Here is a 17,327-nt window from a genome sequence, read left to right as displayed (position 1 = left end):
CTGTCAAACAGCTTCAGTGCCATGGATCAACGAATTCACATTCAAATATACTTCACTTAATCAAACACTCGGCTATAAAAGGAATAACTTCGATCAATGATATACACAATCTTCACCCTACATGAAAATCAGTCATACAAGGTTCAAACACTTACCGCCAAAACAAAATAATGATGTCATTTCAAAAGCTTCTATTTTCTTTGTTCATAAACTTATGCATGATGAGGTTGATTACCAATATCGATGCATCCACTACTACAAGCCAATGCCTAAGTCATCAACAATTCATGTTGCTAAACATGAAGCACAACCTCATATACAACCCTTCCAAATCAACAAAACTTGTTCATTGGAATCAAAGTGGTGTTGTTGATTGCTGCCAATGGAATGGAGTATCATGCAATAATGGTCATGTCATTGGCCTTGACTTGAGCCAAGAATCTATTTCTGGAGGTCTATACAATTCTTCAAGTCTCTTCAACTTTGAACATTTGCATAGCTTGAATTTGGCTTTCAACAACTTTGGCTCTTTCATACCATCAGATATTGTAAAGCTGAAGAATTTGAGGCATTTGAACTTATCTAATGCTGGATTTTGCGGCCAAATTCCAAAGGGTATCTTCCAAATTCAAACTCTGAAGACGCTTGATGTATCAAACAATGAAGAACTTGAGGGATCCTTACCAGAATTCCCACAACATGGACAACTTGACACGTTGATTATCAGCAACACAAATTTTTTTGGACAGTTAGTAAGTTCTATTTCCAATTTGAAGCAGTTGTCAACTTTAGATCTTTCTAACTGTCAATTCAATGGGACACTTCCTGATTCTTTATCTGAACTCACCAATTTGGTCCATCTAGACTTGTCATACAATAGATTCAGTGGTCCTCTTCCATCTTTCAATAAGTCCAAGAATCTCCAATATTTGTCTCTTCTTCAAAATGAACTGGCTGGATCAATTCTTTCTACTCAATGGGAAGAACTTTTGAACCTCTGCATAATCAATTTAGGAGATAACTTCTTTAGTGGTAAGATTCCCAAAAGTCTCTTTACAATTCCATCACTAAAAGAAGTTACTCTATCTGATAATGGTTTTGAGGGTCTCTTGGATGAATTCCAAAATGCAACAGCTTCCACATTAGAGTTGGTTGATTTGAGTATCAACAAATTAGAAGGGCCTGTTCCTTTGTCTTTATTTGGTCTTAAAAGACTTAGCCTCCTCAATCTTTCATCAAATAAATTCAATGGAACTATACATCTAGATACAATTCACAAAAAATTGCCATATCTACGTGTATTAGGCCTTTCAAATAATAAATTGTCAGTTGAAATAACTGATGATGATCCTAGTCTTTCATTCTTCCCTAACCTGACAAATGTATTGTTGGCTTCTTGCAATTTAAAGAAATTCCCAAGTTTCTTGAAGAATCAACCCAAGTTATTTGATTTAGACCTATCCAACAACTTGATTCAAGGACCAATACCTAATTGGATTTGGAAATTTGATTCCATGGTTTCCCTAAATCTTTCCAACAATCTTCTCACAGATTTGGAAGGTCCTTTGGAAAATCCCAATTCAAGTCTTTTGATGATTGATCTTCACTCCAACCAAATTCGCGGGTCAATTCCATATTTCACAAAATACGTGGTACATTTGGACTTCTCAAACAATGAATTCAGCTTTATCCCACCTAACATTGAAAAGTACCTTCCCTTCATGTTTTACCTCTCCTTAACAAACAACAGCTTTCATGGAAAAATCCCTGAATCCTTTTGTAACTGTTCTTCTATCAGAATGCTTGATCTTTCACATAATAACTTTGATGGTCCCATTCCCAAGTGTTTGATAGCAAGAAATAATACTCTTAGATTACTGAATCTTGCTGGAAACAAACTCACAGGTCATATATATGACACAATATTCTCAAGTACATGTAATTTAAGGTATCTTGATCTTAATGCAAATCTACTTAGAGGTACCATACCGAATTCACTAGCCAATTGCCAAAAGTTAGAGGTACTAAACTTGGGAAACAATAGTTTGAGTGATGAATTTCCTTGCTTCTTGGGCAACATTACCACCCTGCAAGTTCTAGTTTTGAGGTCGAACAAACTGCATGGACCTATTGATTGCAGCCACAACACAAGTCATTGGAAGATGCTTCGTGTTGTTGATCTAGCCTCGAATAAATTCGTCGGCACACTACCTGGAAAACTCTTGCAAAGTTGGACAGCTATGATGGATGATGGAAATTACACTAAGGAGAATGGAATCTACTTGTATTTTAACATGTATGATTTTGGTCATTATATTCGTTACAAGGATATGTTAGCACTGATCAACATTGCTATTGTCAAAAGATTGGCCAAGATCTTTGCAAATGACCCTCCTTATATATTTGATGACATGTTGAATTATGCTATCAAAGGCAATCAATTGCCATATGGTGGAACCTACCTGGATTCAGTTACAGTTGTCAACAAAGGGATGCAAATGAAGTTGGTCAAAATTTTCTCAATCTTCACTTCCTTGGATTTCTCATCCAACCAATTTGAAGGTCCAATACCAGAAGAGCTTATGAGTTTGAAAGCTCTGAATGTACTCAACATGTCACACAATGCTTTCTCTGGCCACATTCCATCATCCTTAGGAAATTTAACTGCGCTTGAGTCTTTAGACCTATCAAATAACACTTTGTCTGGAGAGATTCCAACAGAGATTTCAAGTTTAACTTTCCTTGCAGTGTTGAATCTCTCCTTCAATCATTTGGAGGGAAAAATTCCAACAGGAACACAAATTCAATCTTTTGATATATATTCCTTTGAAGGCAATGAAGGTTTATGTGGACCTCCTCTAACTAATAATTGTGGTGATGATGGAGTTCAAGGGTTGCCACCAGCACCATCAGCATCTTCTGAAACACAAAACTCAATTGATTGGAATTTCTTAAGTGCTGAATTGGGATTCACTTTTGGGATTGGTGTTATCATTCTTCCCCTTATCTTCTGGAAGAAATGGAGATTGTGGTATTGGAAGCATGTGGATGATTTGCTTTGGAGGATCATTCCTCAGCTTGATTTTGTATATGAACAACATGGGCAACACAAGTACAGAACTCTAAGGTGGATATCTGCATGATTTCATGAATGGTAATGAGCATATAAATTTTCATGCAGTCTTTTTCATATCTAGTATTTTAAGATTTTGAAGTATATATTTATAGCTACTGAATAAAGAAATCCTTATCTAAATTTGTTAATGAATAGTAACAATCAAAATTCAAAATATTGCAGGGATCGTTTTGAGTTGTTTGGGTTCCGCTAGATGAAGGTTGAAAGATGAAGAGAAAAAGCTAAGAATCAGAGTAGAATAACAGGAGAATTTAGAATATACCACTCTTTTGCTTTTCTCATTAATAATTTTACTTTTTGGCTGGTGTCCTATTATACATTGTTGTTTATCAGTTAATGCAGAGTATAATTTATGAGAATATGAAAGTAAGTTGCAAGAAATAAATTGTATGTAGAAATAAATTGTTTTGCTAAATTATTTTATATTTAAATTTTTAGTTCAAAAGTGTTTATTTTAAAAAAAATATAATAAAATTTTTTTTATTATAAGAGAAGTCATTTTTTTTAACTTTTCTATAAACTTCTAAATAGCTTCTTAAAAAGCTGCAATTTGATTTTAAAAATTACATAAGACATTAATACAACTACTTTTTATAAATCAAAAGCTTAAAAAAAATTACTCTTAAAACTTCTCAAACGGACCCTAAAAATATTGGCTCAAGAAATGTAAAATCACAATCCAAATCAACATCAATTAAAGAAACATCAACATTAAAATTGCATTAAATGTAAACAAATCTAACATGAGTTCATCATCACAAAAGAGAGCAAAAGAAAAGGTTAACATAAAAACTAAGAGGATTATGATGTAGAAAAGAGAAATTTTAGAAGGAACAAAATAAGATCAAGTAATTAAACATGAAAATAAAATAATCTAACCTAATCCTAACCTAATTCTAGAGAGAAGAGAGAGCTTCTCTCTCTAGAAACTAACTAAAGGCTCATGTTGGCTAAACTAATTGCTCTTCCCTTGCTTGGACTTCAATTCTGTATGAAATACACTCAGAAACAAGTTAGATTTGGGCCTGGGCAGCTCAGAAATCGCCCCCAGCGTTTTGCCATTAAGTGGGCCAAGTAAGAGTATCGGCGCGCGCGCGCCATGTGCGCATGCGCGTCGCTGGCAAATTCCCAATCTGCGCGGAAGCGGCATGTACGCGGGCGCGTCCTTGTGAAAAACCACTTCTGCGCGTGCGCGCCTTGTACGCGTGCGCGTCCGTTGGTACATTCCAAATCTTTGTTTCTTCATGCATTCTCCTCTTTGTATGCTTTTCTTCTCATTTCTTCCATCCAATACTTGCCTTATGAAACCTGGAATTACTTAGCAAACACATCAAGGCATCAAATGGAATTAAGGTGGATCTAAAATCACCAAATTAGGGCTAAAAGCATGTTTTTACATTTAAGCATAATTCAAGGGAGAATTACAAAACCATGCTATTCCATTGAATAAATGTGGGAAAAGGTGGATAAATCCCCCAAAATAAGCACAAAATAAACCACGAAATCGGGGTTTATCAAATCTCCCCACACTTAAACCAAGCATGTCCTCATGCTAAAATTAAGAAAGAAGCAAAGGGTATCACATTTATTCAATGCAAACTACTAACTAAATGCAATCTATCTATATGCAAGTTATCTACATGAATGCAATGGCTCAGTCAAAACAAGTTAATTTCCAAGAGTACACATATAAGCACAAGGGCTAAGGTATTAGCAATCAAGCAAACCACAATTGGATTGAATCATCGAAAGAGTTTACAAACTTGCAAGAGTAGATTATTAAGGGTGAAAACATGTAATTGAGCGATCGAACCCTCACCGGATGTGTATCCGCTCTAGGCACTCAAGTGTATAGGGTTGATTTACTCAATTCTCCCCTAATCATGCTTTCCAAGATTTGTTTTTCATCTAACAATCAATAATCAAATCATGCATGCATACAAATATCATGAGGGCTTTCCCATAGGTTGTAATGGGGTTAGGGTCAAGGTAGGATGCATATGATCAAGTGGGCTAGAAATTTGAATCTTTGATTAACCTAAACTTCCCACCTAACCTATGATAACTTATATAATTCTAAACAAACCTAACTACCCATTCTTCACTTTTTCACACACTCATGCATTCTCTTTTTGATCATGACATGTATGCATTGGCTCTTATTGAACTTCGACTTGGGGCATTTTGTCCCTTTTTTTTTTTATTATAAATAAATTTTTTTTGAGTATATGTACAAGGATATCAGTGCATACGGTTTTAGATTTGATTACTACATGAGTATGTACCCAATTCCCAAGATTTTTCAACAAAAATACAAGCACACTTTTATCTCTACCCAATGTTCCCAACTTTTCCCAAAATCAAATAATGAACACCCTCACTAGCCTAAGCTAACAAAGATCCAAACAAGGGATATTTATTGTTTTTCACTCAGGTTTGTAATATGTTACAATTAAGAATAAGTGGGTTAAGCATAGGCTCAAAATTGGCTAACAATGGAAGATAAAAGGTAGGCTATTTGGGTAAGTGAGCTATTTGAACAATGGCCTCAATCATATAAATGCATGTGTGCACAAAGTAATGGACATATAGAATCAAACAAATCAAAGATTACAATCATAGAGAGAGAATAATGCACACAAGAATGAAAATAAGTGGTTATATATGATGTAACCACACAATTAGGCTCAAACCTCACATGCTTGTGTTCTCAGCTCAAAACATGATCCACAAAGTATATATTTCAAGCAAGTTCTACAAAAAATTTTCAACCAATTGGGGTGGTGCCCTAAAAATGAGTTTCTTGGAAATTTCCATCATATTGATTGAGCTTATTCTAATGCAAAATTGTGATTTAGAAAAATTTTTTAAAAAAACTCCTAGTTTACCCCTTTTTCAATCAAAACACATTTCTTCTATAAGAAGGGTCAACTAGATTTTCAGCAATCCATTAATTTTCTAATCACAATCAACAACTGAGATGCAAAATATATATATATACTAAAAGTGTGCAACAACCAAAATAAGAGTATCTACAAAAGCATGAATATGTACAGTAATCCCAAAATGATCTAAAACATAAAGTGCGGAATAAAACAAAATAGAGTAGCAGCGAATAGAAATAAAAGTCTGAAAGTTCACCACATAAGTGCAAACACCGGTCAGGAATGGTGACATTCCCACACTTTAGAATTGAGCATCATCCTCGATGCTACTACTGAAGCTCGGGATGGGGGTCAACAATCGCACCAGACTGTGGCTCATGCTCAGGCTCAGGCTGTGAAACTGGAGGTGGCATTGGCTGTGGCTCAAATACTGGCTGTGGCTCCGGAATGTCATGCTGGACCTCAGTGGTGGTCTGCGTCTCTGGTGGTGCCTCCTGCTGTATAGGTTCCTCAGTATGCTCCTCCTCCTGATCGTGCTCATCAGAAGCGGGAGACTCTGGAAGTGGAGGAAGCTCAATGCCCTGTGATGCAAACGCCTGGTCTAAGCGGTCGAGACGTCGCATGACACGATGCTCGAAGCGCACCATGAAGCGAAGAAGGTGCTGCACCAACAGATAAGTCGGCTCAGGTGCTGGTGGTGGTGGTAAGGATGCTGCTGCCGCCGTGGAGGAAGAAGGTCCTGCTGCCTCAACTGCAGCTCTAGCCCGAGAACGACGTCTGGTCGAGGGCTTCTCGTGCACCCATCCACCCCATGGAATAGTAACTTCCTTAGCGTCGTCATCTGGAGATGGTGGTGTCACGTCATCGTCCTCCCATGGGACATCAGCTAGCTCAGCTAAGCTAGTGCTATAGCCTCTTCAGTGATCATAATTTCTCTACCCCTTACGTGCACTGATTCTAAGTTTACTCGGAAGAAGTTACAATAGAACTCCTTAATCCATGAGATGTTGATCCTTCCTAGGTCCCTATCAACAAAATCCAACCCTAACTCTAAAATACGGGCGTTTATAGCACGCCTCACGTCATTGGGAAGATTCAGCTTCTTCTCAATGTTCAAGTTTTTCTTTGTATAACGGGAGAAACGTAGCTCGCAGTAGAGATTGGGGAATTTGATTGAATCAGTAGATGGAAGTGACTGATTTTTTATATCTTCATCATTCAGCGGGTTCTTTGCATAATTAGCATACATTGAGGGGGTAGAAGTCTTGGAGCGCTTCCTCTTTTTGGAAGTGGTGGCTATGGCTTTTCCTTTATCCGACATCCTGGAAAACAAAGGTGATATAATATAAACACATAGCCAAGTAGATATAAAGCACTCAAAGCAAAGCATCTTCATGAAGTGAATGGAGAAAGGAGATTTCTTGGAATGCAAGCAACAAAATACAACATTCAACTCAGATTTCAAACCAAGAATTCAAACCATATTTTGCACATTATTCGTTTACTGAGTTCAGAAAACACCATATCTAAAAGAATGACAAAAGAGTTAGGTTGAAAACCAAAGAAGTCAGTTGGTTAAACAGGTTAGAGTTAGAATTCAGTTTGAAAATTAGTGATATGGTGATTATCATCTCAATTTGAAAGTAAGGCACAAAACAAGGCAGTTAATACGTTCACAATCATGAATTACAACAAGTCATTGATGATGAAATATGATATTGCTATAGAGCAACTAATAGGAAACAAACCATCAATCAATGTGAAGATTACTAAAATCACATGAACTTATGTTGGTAAAATCAATTCATCAAGGAATGAACCAATCAAAAGGCATTCAACAATAAATTCAATGAAGCATCAATGTCACACGTCGAGAGAAATGTGGAAAACCTTGTGGTCTATGTGGCTTAATGCAAATTGTGCATGAATAACACGAATTAAACCAGCCTCATAGATTAAAAATCTTCAACTTGTGTGTTGATGTAAAAGAGGTATGAATCCTTAGAAGAATCACAAGCAATGGCCAATCGAAAAGCTTACTCAACCATGCAATGCCAAGAAGCAAATCAGCATGAATAACAAGTAAGAACATGAAAGGCATGACCAAAGAACTTGTTCTTGAGGAGTTTTCGAAAACCATTTAAGCAACAACACTCTAGTTGAGCAGAATTCATCAACTAGGGGCTGTTACATTCATCAAACAAGATCAACACAAAAATTGTGGTTAATGAAAATCCGGCAGCGTTTCAGCAGCACATTGGCTAATCCCCAAAGTTAAATAAGCGCAACAAACTCCATATGGATTCATGAGGGAACCAGAAACATAGAAATCAGGTTTGAATCCATATGAATGGGTGAACAAGCCAATAATGCAGCACAAACAGCAGCAGCAGAGCAATAGAAAATACTTCAAACTAAACCAACCAAGAAACAATTATGAACAAATGAGTAGCCAATATCCATGATTAAAGCAACATTTGACAACATCAAGCTAAATCAAGTTAATGCATCAGCATCAAATAGTCCAAATGAGCATATGGCACAACAGTGAAACAGAGCAATTCCACAGAGCAGTAAAAATTCAAACAAACCTAAATCCACTACTCAGCCCAGATTCGCTAACAACCTAATTCAAACTAAACTAACTAATCTAACCTAATTAAACTGATCCTAACTAAGCTACTGTAATTACAGTAAACAGCAAAAGAAGAAACAAAACAGGAGAGGGTATGAACCTGGTTGCAGAGACTGAACAGAGAAAAAAGGAGAAGAAAGTGAAGTGAGGTAGTGAGAGGGAGAACTGGCCAGAGCAGCGCGACTGTCGGGTTGCACCGCTGAGCTTGCGCCGGCGAAGTGGTGGTCGCGGTGGTGCTGGGCGGAACAGAGGGCAGAGATAGAGAGGAGGGGTGAGTGGAAGAGAAAGAAAGATGAGAGAAGGGAGAGAAGAGGGCGAGGTGATGATGGTCGACGGCGGCGACGGGGTTGGAACGCTCGCCGGAGGTGAGGTGGTTGTTGGGAGAAGTTTGAAGATGGAGGGGGGAAAGAAAGAAATGAAACGTTGGAGAGAGAGGGGTGAGATGCGCGAATGCGCTAGGGCTCGCGTCTCTGGGGTAAGTGAAAATTCGAATTCACGCACGCACGCACTGTGCGCGTTCGCGTGGGTGGGCGAAATGGAAGAACGGCGCGAAAGCACCATGCGCGCTTGCGCATGGATGAAGGGATTGAAAGGGACGCGGACGCGTAAAGTGCGCGTCGGCGCGGATGTGCTGGGTTGAGGGCACAAAAGGGGCCCAGAGTTGGCATAACTCTCGGGTCTTTGGCCTGGATGATGCTAAGATGCATCGACGTGCGCGCGTAGTGTGCGCATTCGCGTGGATGATTTGAGCTTATTGGATGGGCGTGGAGGCGTATAGTACGCCAACGCGTGAAAAGGGAAACAGGGACTGACGCGGACGCGTACAGCGTGCGTCCGCGTGGGTTGAGGCACAGAGTTGGCCCAAAAGTGGCGCAACTCTCTGGTTTTTGGCCCACGAAACTAAAATGCGCAGCCGACGCGCGCGCGCGCCTTGTGCTTGCCCATGGCTTGCTCTTCTTCTCCTCTTTCTCTTTTTTTTGGTGAGCATCAAAAGATCTCATAACTTCCCATCTTTCTCTAAAACTCTAGAACTAGCTAAGATGCAAGATTAAGCACATTTTGAGACATAGGGGTAAGTTTCAAACAACTTGAGAAAACTTGTAATTCAAGCAAAAACTCAATTAAAAAATTCATCCCTCATTAAAGCACAAAATGCATAAACACCTTAGTTAAACAAAGAGAAATATGCCAAGAAGCAAAGAAACTATATACAATGGAACCCAATTCATTCATTCATTATATCTACAAGAGAATGGAAAGAGTTTACCATGGTGGGGTGTCTCCCACCAAGCACTTTTAGTTTAAGTCCTTAAGTTGGACCTTGGGAGGCTCCTTGTCAAGGTGGCTTATGCTTGTACCCATCCTTGAACCTCCAAAAGTGCTTGTCCTTCAATCGGTTGTCAGAAGTTCCAACCTTTTTCATTAAGCTTTGGTATGGTTGTTTCCAAGATGTGAGCTCCTGAGAATAACTATCACAGGATAATCCCGGATCCCATATCTTGTCTTCGCACCCATCTTCTAGTTGATTGTCTTGACTTTGTCCGGGTGACGAGAAAACGGAATTCTCATGGAAGCACCAAACTACTCTCCTAGACCCATTTAGTTTAGCATTACACCAATCCATGCTCTCTAATTTCGAGCTTCCCACCATAATGAGCCTAGACTTAGAACGCCAACCACTAAACATCCTCCTTTTCCGCTTGATTCCACAAAGCGCCCTAAGTTGGCCATCCGTTTCGAGCAAACCATACTCAAGTGGGATAATAAAGATGAGAGTTAGAAGTTTTACCCACTCAAGCTGAGGATTGGATGACGAACTAGGTGGAGGAGTTTCCAAGGATTGTGACAAAGCATGCTCTACTCCCGTCCATCCTCTTCTAGAGGTTTCCATCACTTGGCGAGGTTCTTCAAGTTCCTCCTCATGCCAAGCTTCCTCAAGTTCACATTCCTCTTCACCAATTTCTTCTAGTTCTTCCCCCTCACTCTCATCGTAGATAGGAGGTCTAGTGAAGTCTATCTCATCATCAAGTCTAAGCAATTTGGGGGAGGATTCTTCAAACTCAAAAGGATCATATGTTGATTCAGAATCATCATAAATAGGAGCGTTTGTTGCTTGGAATACTTCTCCCAGTTCTTCACTCGCATTAGGCCTTGGAGGTTGTACGTCCTTTTCAACCTTGCTTTCCAATGTACTGGGGAAGGGTTCAACAGGATCGTCAAGGGAACTGATCAAGGTGGACAAAAAATCACTAGTGATGGAATCCACTTCTCTGTCAATTTCCTTTAACTCATTGTTTACTCTCACGATATTGCTCGTTTCTTTGATATTCCCTCCACGCTCCTTGGAGGGGGGTTCCTCAACTTGAGACTCCTTTATGTACTCAACATGTCCTAAACATCCGCCCACTACTTCCTTTTGTTCGCCGACTTCTATCTTCTCCTCTTGTTGCGCTTCTTGCTTCAATTCTTCTTCCTCACCATGGATTTCCAAGTTCATATCCTCACTAAGCTCCTGGGTTGTTTCAACAATTGGGGTACTTATGGCGCATGAGCTTAGGTGAGATGTTAGGTGACCCACAGCTTCTATTATGCCGGCCACCCTTACTCTTAACTCCTTGAACTTGGTTTCATCCTCCTCTTGTCGCCTTAAAATACGAGATTCAAGGTCTCTCAATTCTAACATGAAGGCTTCATCAGGAGTTGGCATTGGAAGAGAAAATTCATCAGTTACGGAAAGATTGTTGTAATTGGAAGGTGGTTCATATTGGTGAAGTTCTTGAGGTAGTGTATGTGGAATTTGTGGTTCTTGAGAGTATTGGGGTTGGGATGGTGGTTGTGCTACATGTGATTCTAATGGTGGTTGATATGGTGTGTATGAGTTATGGTCATATGGAGGTGAATGGTAGTATGAGGCTTGTGAGTATGACGTGTGGCTATATTGAGGATATGGCTCATAGACATATGGTGGTGGTTCTTGAAAATCACAAGGGAATTCACCATAGCTAGTGGATCGACATGCATCATAGAACGGCTCTTCTTCAAAGTGCATTGGTGGGGGTTGTTGCCATGGAGGTTGATCAAGTATTTGTGGCTCCTCCCACCTTTGATCTTCGATTCCTTGGTGCACATCTTCATTGAAGCTTTCATCTCCTACAACATAGTTTGAGCTACACTCATAGCCAAAGTGAGAATTCATATTGAAGTGGGAAATAAAAACAAAGAGCAATAATAAATGAGGAAGACTAAATCCTAAAACTAGCAAAAATCAACAAATAAACCAAAGATAAAGCTATTCACAATATTTACAATAGCCAATTAACATAGCACCATTGGCTTCCCCGGCAACGGCGCCATTTTGATTTAAGAAATTTGTCGTGTCGGTATAGAATTTCCTCAAATGAAAATAAATTCTCGTTGTAAAGTATAGTTCTACACCAACAAACAATTCTCACATCAAAAATATTGGTTGTCACAAGTACAATCCCCAATGAAAAGTAACCGGAGTATTTGGACTCCGGGTCGTCTCCCTAGGAACCAATGGAGTGCATGCGTATTGGCTATAGAGGGGAAAAAGGGAGGTTTTGGTTGATGATCGACAAGGAATCTAATTGTGCAAGGAAAGTAAATCTAGCAAACAATTAAAAGAAGCAATTAAAGAAGAGAGACATTCATGGCATTGAATTGAGATCTCAGGCTTTCTATCCTAGTCATGCATGATTAATTTATCTTGTTTAGTTAACTCACACATCGGGAGAATGTCAAACAAGACCAATTAATCGAGTCACTATTATAGACAAGAATTTATCTCATTATGTCGTCTCCAAAAAATGGGGAGAAAGTCTAATGAGACTAGCTATTCTCAATCCAAATGTCCTAACCAACTTACTAATTAAACTAGCAAAAGGTTAGCGTTAATGGAAACAATACTAGCTAACAATTCTAGATCATCAATGTAGGTTGGGTTTCCATGACTCAAGATTGCCCAATCACTCTTCCAAGCCAAGAATGCTCACAATCTACTCTAAGGTCCAACCAAACATTTTGTCAAATACTTGGTGGGTAGTAAAGAAAAACTTAGTGAAAGTGTAAGAAATGCAAATCTACTAACTATCAATTACAAGTAATGTAAAATCACAATCCAAATCAACATCAATTAAAGAAACATCAACATTAAAATTGCATTAAATATAAACAAATGCAACATGAGTTCATCATCACAAAAGAGAGCAAAAGGAAAGGTTAACATAAAAACTAAGAGGATTATGATGTAGAAAAGAGAAATTTTAGAAGGAACAAAATGAGATCAAGTAATTAAACATGAAAATAAAATAATCTAACCTAATCCTAACCTAATTCTAGAGAGAAGAGAGAGCTTCTCTCTCTAGAAACTAACTAAAGGCTCATGTTGGCTAAACTAATTGCTCTCCCCTTGCTTGGACTTCAATTGTGCATGAAATACACTCAGAAACAAGTTGGATTTGGGCCTGGGCAGCTCAGAAATCGCCCCCAGCATTTTGCCATTAAGTGGGCCAAGTAAGAGTATCGGCGCGCGTGCGCTATGTGGGCGTGCGCGTCGCTGGCAAATTCCTAATCTGCGCGGAAGCGGCATGTACACGGGCGCGTCCTTGTGGAAAACCACTTCTGCGCGTGCGCGCCTTGTACGCGTGCGCGTCCGTTGGTACATTCTAATTCTTTGTTTCTTCATGCATTCTCCTCTTTGTATGCTTTTCTTCTCATTTCTTCTATCCAATACTTGCCTTATGAACCTGAAATTACTTAGCAAACACATCAAGGCATCGAATGGAATTAAGGTGGATCTAAAATCACCAAATTAGGGCCTAAAAAGTATGTTTTTACATTTAAGCATAATTCAAGGGAGAATTACAAAATCATGCTATTCCATTGAATAAATGTGGGAAAAGGTGGATAAATCCCCCAAAATAAGCACAAAATAAACCACGAAATCGGGGTTTATCACTAATCCTTTCCAAAGAGTCTTCGTAAAGCTATAGCTTGTTACGTCATCTGGAAGCGTTTCCGCCTATAACACCTGCGCAAAGGAGTTAGTAGAAAAAACACCTTGCCTGTCAAACTTCCAAACAACTCTATCCTCTTTATCAAAGGCTAATTTAACCGGTCTCAAGGTGTTGTGTAATTGATTCACAAGTTCCAACTCCCATTGGAATAGCTCACGCCTCCATTGAAAGTTTCATATCCACTATAACCCATCCCAGAACCCATAAGCCCCTATGACAGAGCCTTTTTGAATTGAAACCGAGAAGAGCCTTGGAAACCTATCCTTTAGAGGACCACAACTTAACCAGACATCTTCCCAAAAATGAGTTATTCTCCCATCACCAACCTCCATGGACAAACCAATTATGATATTTTCTCTTATATGTTACTCCTTAATCTGTAGTTGGCATATGTCCTTCTATAGACCCCCTCTAGTAGGTAAGGCCTGGGTGGACAACAGCTCATTAGGGACAGATTATTACAAGAGCATACCACCTTCTTCCACAACGGAGACTATTCCTTTGAGAACCTCCACCACAACTTAAACAAGAGTGCGGCTTTACGAATCATCGCATCTCTGACTCCTAGCCCCCTAGCTTCTTCGGAGCTTCGACCACTCCCCATCTAACCAAAGCCATACCCTTCCTTCCATCCTCCTTACTCTACAAGAACCTTCTCTGTAATGAAATCAGTTTCTCCGCCACGGCTTTCGGCATCTTATATAAGCTTAAATAATAAACCAGCAAGCTGTTTAATACTGCTTTGATGAGCACCAACTTTCCCGCTTTGTTTAGAACCTTCGATTTTCATAAGCTGAGCTTCTCCTCCACTTTGTCTATAACTGACTTCCAAGTCTTGATCAACCTCGGGTTAGCTCCTAAAGGAATTCCAAGGTATCTAACCGGCAAAGAAGCTTCCTTACACCCTAACAAGATGCACATGCTTAGAATCCACTGATGTTCACAATTGATTGGGATCAAGCTGGATTTATCAAAATTGATGCTTAACCCCGACATCAACTCGAAACATTGTAGGAGCCTCTTGTAGTTCTTAATAGTCTCCTCCTCTGTCGGACAGAACAAGACAGTGTCATCGGCAAACTGGAGATGTGACAATTCTATATTATCTCTCCCAACAAATAAATGAGATATCCGGCCATTTCTAACTGCCTCTCCAATCATTCTATGTAGTACATCAACAACAAGTACAAACAGGAATAGAGATAGGGGATCACCTTGTTTCATACCTCTTTCTATCTTGAGCGGCTTTGTTGGTGAACCATTTATCAAAAACCGACATAGACGTTGTGCCGACACACTCCATAACCCACTCCCTCCACCTTTGCCCAAAACCCATTTTCTACAAGACAATGTCCACGAAGCTCCACTTGACCCTATCATATGCCTTTTGAAAGTCCAGTTTGATTATTGCCGCTTTCCTTTTCCTCATTTTAAGCCAATATATAGTTTCACATGCAATAAGAGTCCCATCATGTATTTTCTGACCTTTGACAAATGCACTCCGAGTCTCTCCAACTAGGCCTGGCATAACTGATCTCATCCTCTTGACCAATACCTTAGAAATCACCTTATATACACAAGCAACCATGCTAATTGGTCGAAGGTCCTTAATCTCCTTAGCGCCAATGAACTTTGGTGCTAATGCAACCCATGTGATATTTGAATCTGTCAATAACCTGGATGTCTGAAAGAATCCCAGCATGGCTACCGTGAACTCAGCTCCAATCTCATCCCAGCACTTCTTAATGAAATTCATGTTGTACCCATTACTTCTAGGTCCTCTAGAGGATTCACAGTCCCACACTACATCTCTGATCTCTTCAACCGACGGCAATACCTCTAGAGTCGCAGCTTCCTCTTCAGTTATCGTATCTACCAATCCATCCCTAAAGCCTATCAAAGAAGAGTCATTCTGATGATATAATTTCTTGTAAAACTCTCTGATAGCTACTTTTATTCTAGATTGATTTCTTACTAATCTACCATTAATTACCAGTGCATCAATACTATTATGCCTCCTTCTTGTTGAAGCTATGTTATGGAAGTACATGGTATTTTTGTCCATGTCCTTGGCGAGTCAGGACCGTGACATCTGTTTCCAATACACTTCCTTTCTCACATACCACTTCTGACAACAAGTCACTAACGCCTTCCTTCTTGCCCCCATCATTCCGTCATACACCCCATTGATAACCATGTTATCTATCTTCTTGATCTTTTCTTCAAAATTCATAATTTTCTTATCCATATCGCCAAAGTTGTCTTTGTGCCATCTCCCCAAGGGAACGGTCAAGGCCTTCAATTTATCTGTGAATTGTATCTCCCCTAGCCCCTTCCATTCCTCTTTAACCATTCTAAGAAAACCTTCATGTGTGAACCACGAGTCAAGGCTTCAGAACGGTCTCGGTCCAAATCTCAACCTTGTATCTTCCACTATCATCGGGCAATGGTCTGACAGCCCACTTGGTCCTCCTCTTAAGCAAATATCTGGGAACTCATCAACCCATTCTAGACTGAGCAGAACTCTATCAATCTGATTGCAGGAATGGCCTCTGAACCAAGTAAACTTGCGGTCATTAAGCGGCAAGTCTTCTAAGTGCATATCTTGGATTTAATTCTTGAAATCTTCAGCAGATGCTGTTAAGCTATTAGTACCTTTTCTTTCCTCCACTTGAACAATCTCATTAAAGTCTCCCATGAAGCAACAAGGAACCTGGCATAATCCTGGTATATAGCTCAATTTCTCCCACACAACAAGTTTTCATCTCTAGTATGAGCACCATATACCAGAAAAAAAGCACAGTTGAAATTATTCTTCAATATGGCCCCTTCCACATACAACCACCTCTCCCCTTTATAGCAATTACTCATTTTAAAAAAATATTTCATCCCATATTATCAGCAATCCACCCGATGCACTGTGAGATTCAACATATTCCCACCCTGCACTTAGGGACGGACCCAAGGGGAGGCGAGTGGAGGCCTCGGCCCCCCCAGCTTTTTTTTTTTTTAAAAAATTTCTTGTGACAGTTTTTTTTCATTTAGTATTAATTCTCTCTATTTCAACTACTATAACTAAGAAATCTTTTTTAACTATGAATATTGTAAAAAATATTTCAGAAACAAAATAAAAGATGAATTTCTTGTTAATTGTCTTTAATTTATATTGAAAAGAAAATTGTTGAAAATTTTGACACAAATTCTATTATCGATGAATTTTATGTTACAAAGAATCGATCACTTCGTTAGAAAAAGTACACACATATTTTTTTGTACTTTAAAATATATTCTCTATCGGTATATTTTTATAATACATCTTATATTATATAATTTTTTACATAATTTTTAATAAACCCAACATATTCAGCCTAAATTTTTGCTTTAAGTCCTTAACCATTCTCAACTTACCATCCCCCCTCAACCCCCTAACATTCCATGAGCTAAAGATCATTTTAAAAGATTGTTACACACCTTATTTTTATTCTTAGGTCTACATCGTCTAGCCTTCGCCTTTTGTTTCGCTAGTCTTCTTTTCTAAGCAATCTCTTCATTTTGAGCTTGAAGGATAGCCATGATATCATCTTCTTCGTTGTACAACACTGCACCGGACTCCGCTGCTATTTTCCATGCCCTCT

General features: G+C 39.1%; 2 protein-coding genes across 2 annotated transcripts; one reads left to right on the top strand and one right to left on the bottom strand.

Moving 5' to 3' along the window:
- LOC107636935 (receptor-like protein 12) lies at positions 201 to 3,503 on the top strand. The gene is made up of 2 exons (XM_016340406.2): positions 201 to 3,154; positions 3,299 to 3,503. Exon 1 carries the CDS (start codon positions 219 to 221, stop codon positions 3,141 to 3,143), a length of 2,925 nt encoding a protein of 974 aa, XP_016195892.2. The 5' UTR covers positions 201 to 218; the 3' UTR covers positions 3,144 to 3,154; positions 3,299 to 3,503.
- On the bottom strand, positions 14,479 to 15,028 carry LOC107636936. The gene is made up of 2 exons (XM_016340407.1): positions 14,919 to 15,028; positions 14,479 to 14,854 (listed from the first exon to the last, which is right to left on the bottom strand). The coding sequence occupies exons 1-2, from the start codon at positions 15,026 to 15,028 to the stop codon at positions 14,479 to 14,481; spliced, it is 486 nt and encodes a 161-aa protein (XP_016195893.1).

This window comes from Arachis ipaensis, chromosome B04 (genome assembly GCF_000816755.2).
Source record: "Arachis ipaensis cultivar K30076 chromosome B04, Araip1.1, whole genome shotgun sequence".
Classification (NCBI taxonomy): Eukaryota; Viridiplantae; Streptophyta; class Magnoliopsida; order Fabales; family Fabaceae; genus Arachis; species Arachis ipaensis.
Note: the sequence above shows the minus strand (reverse complement) of the source record. Positions and strands in the feature narration are given on the sequence as shown.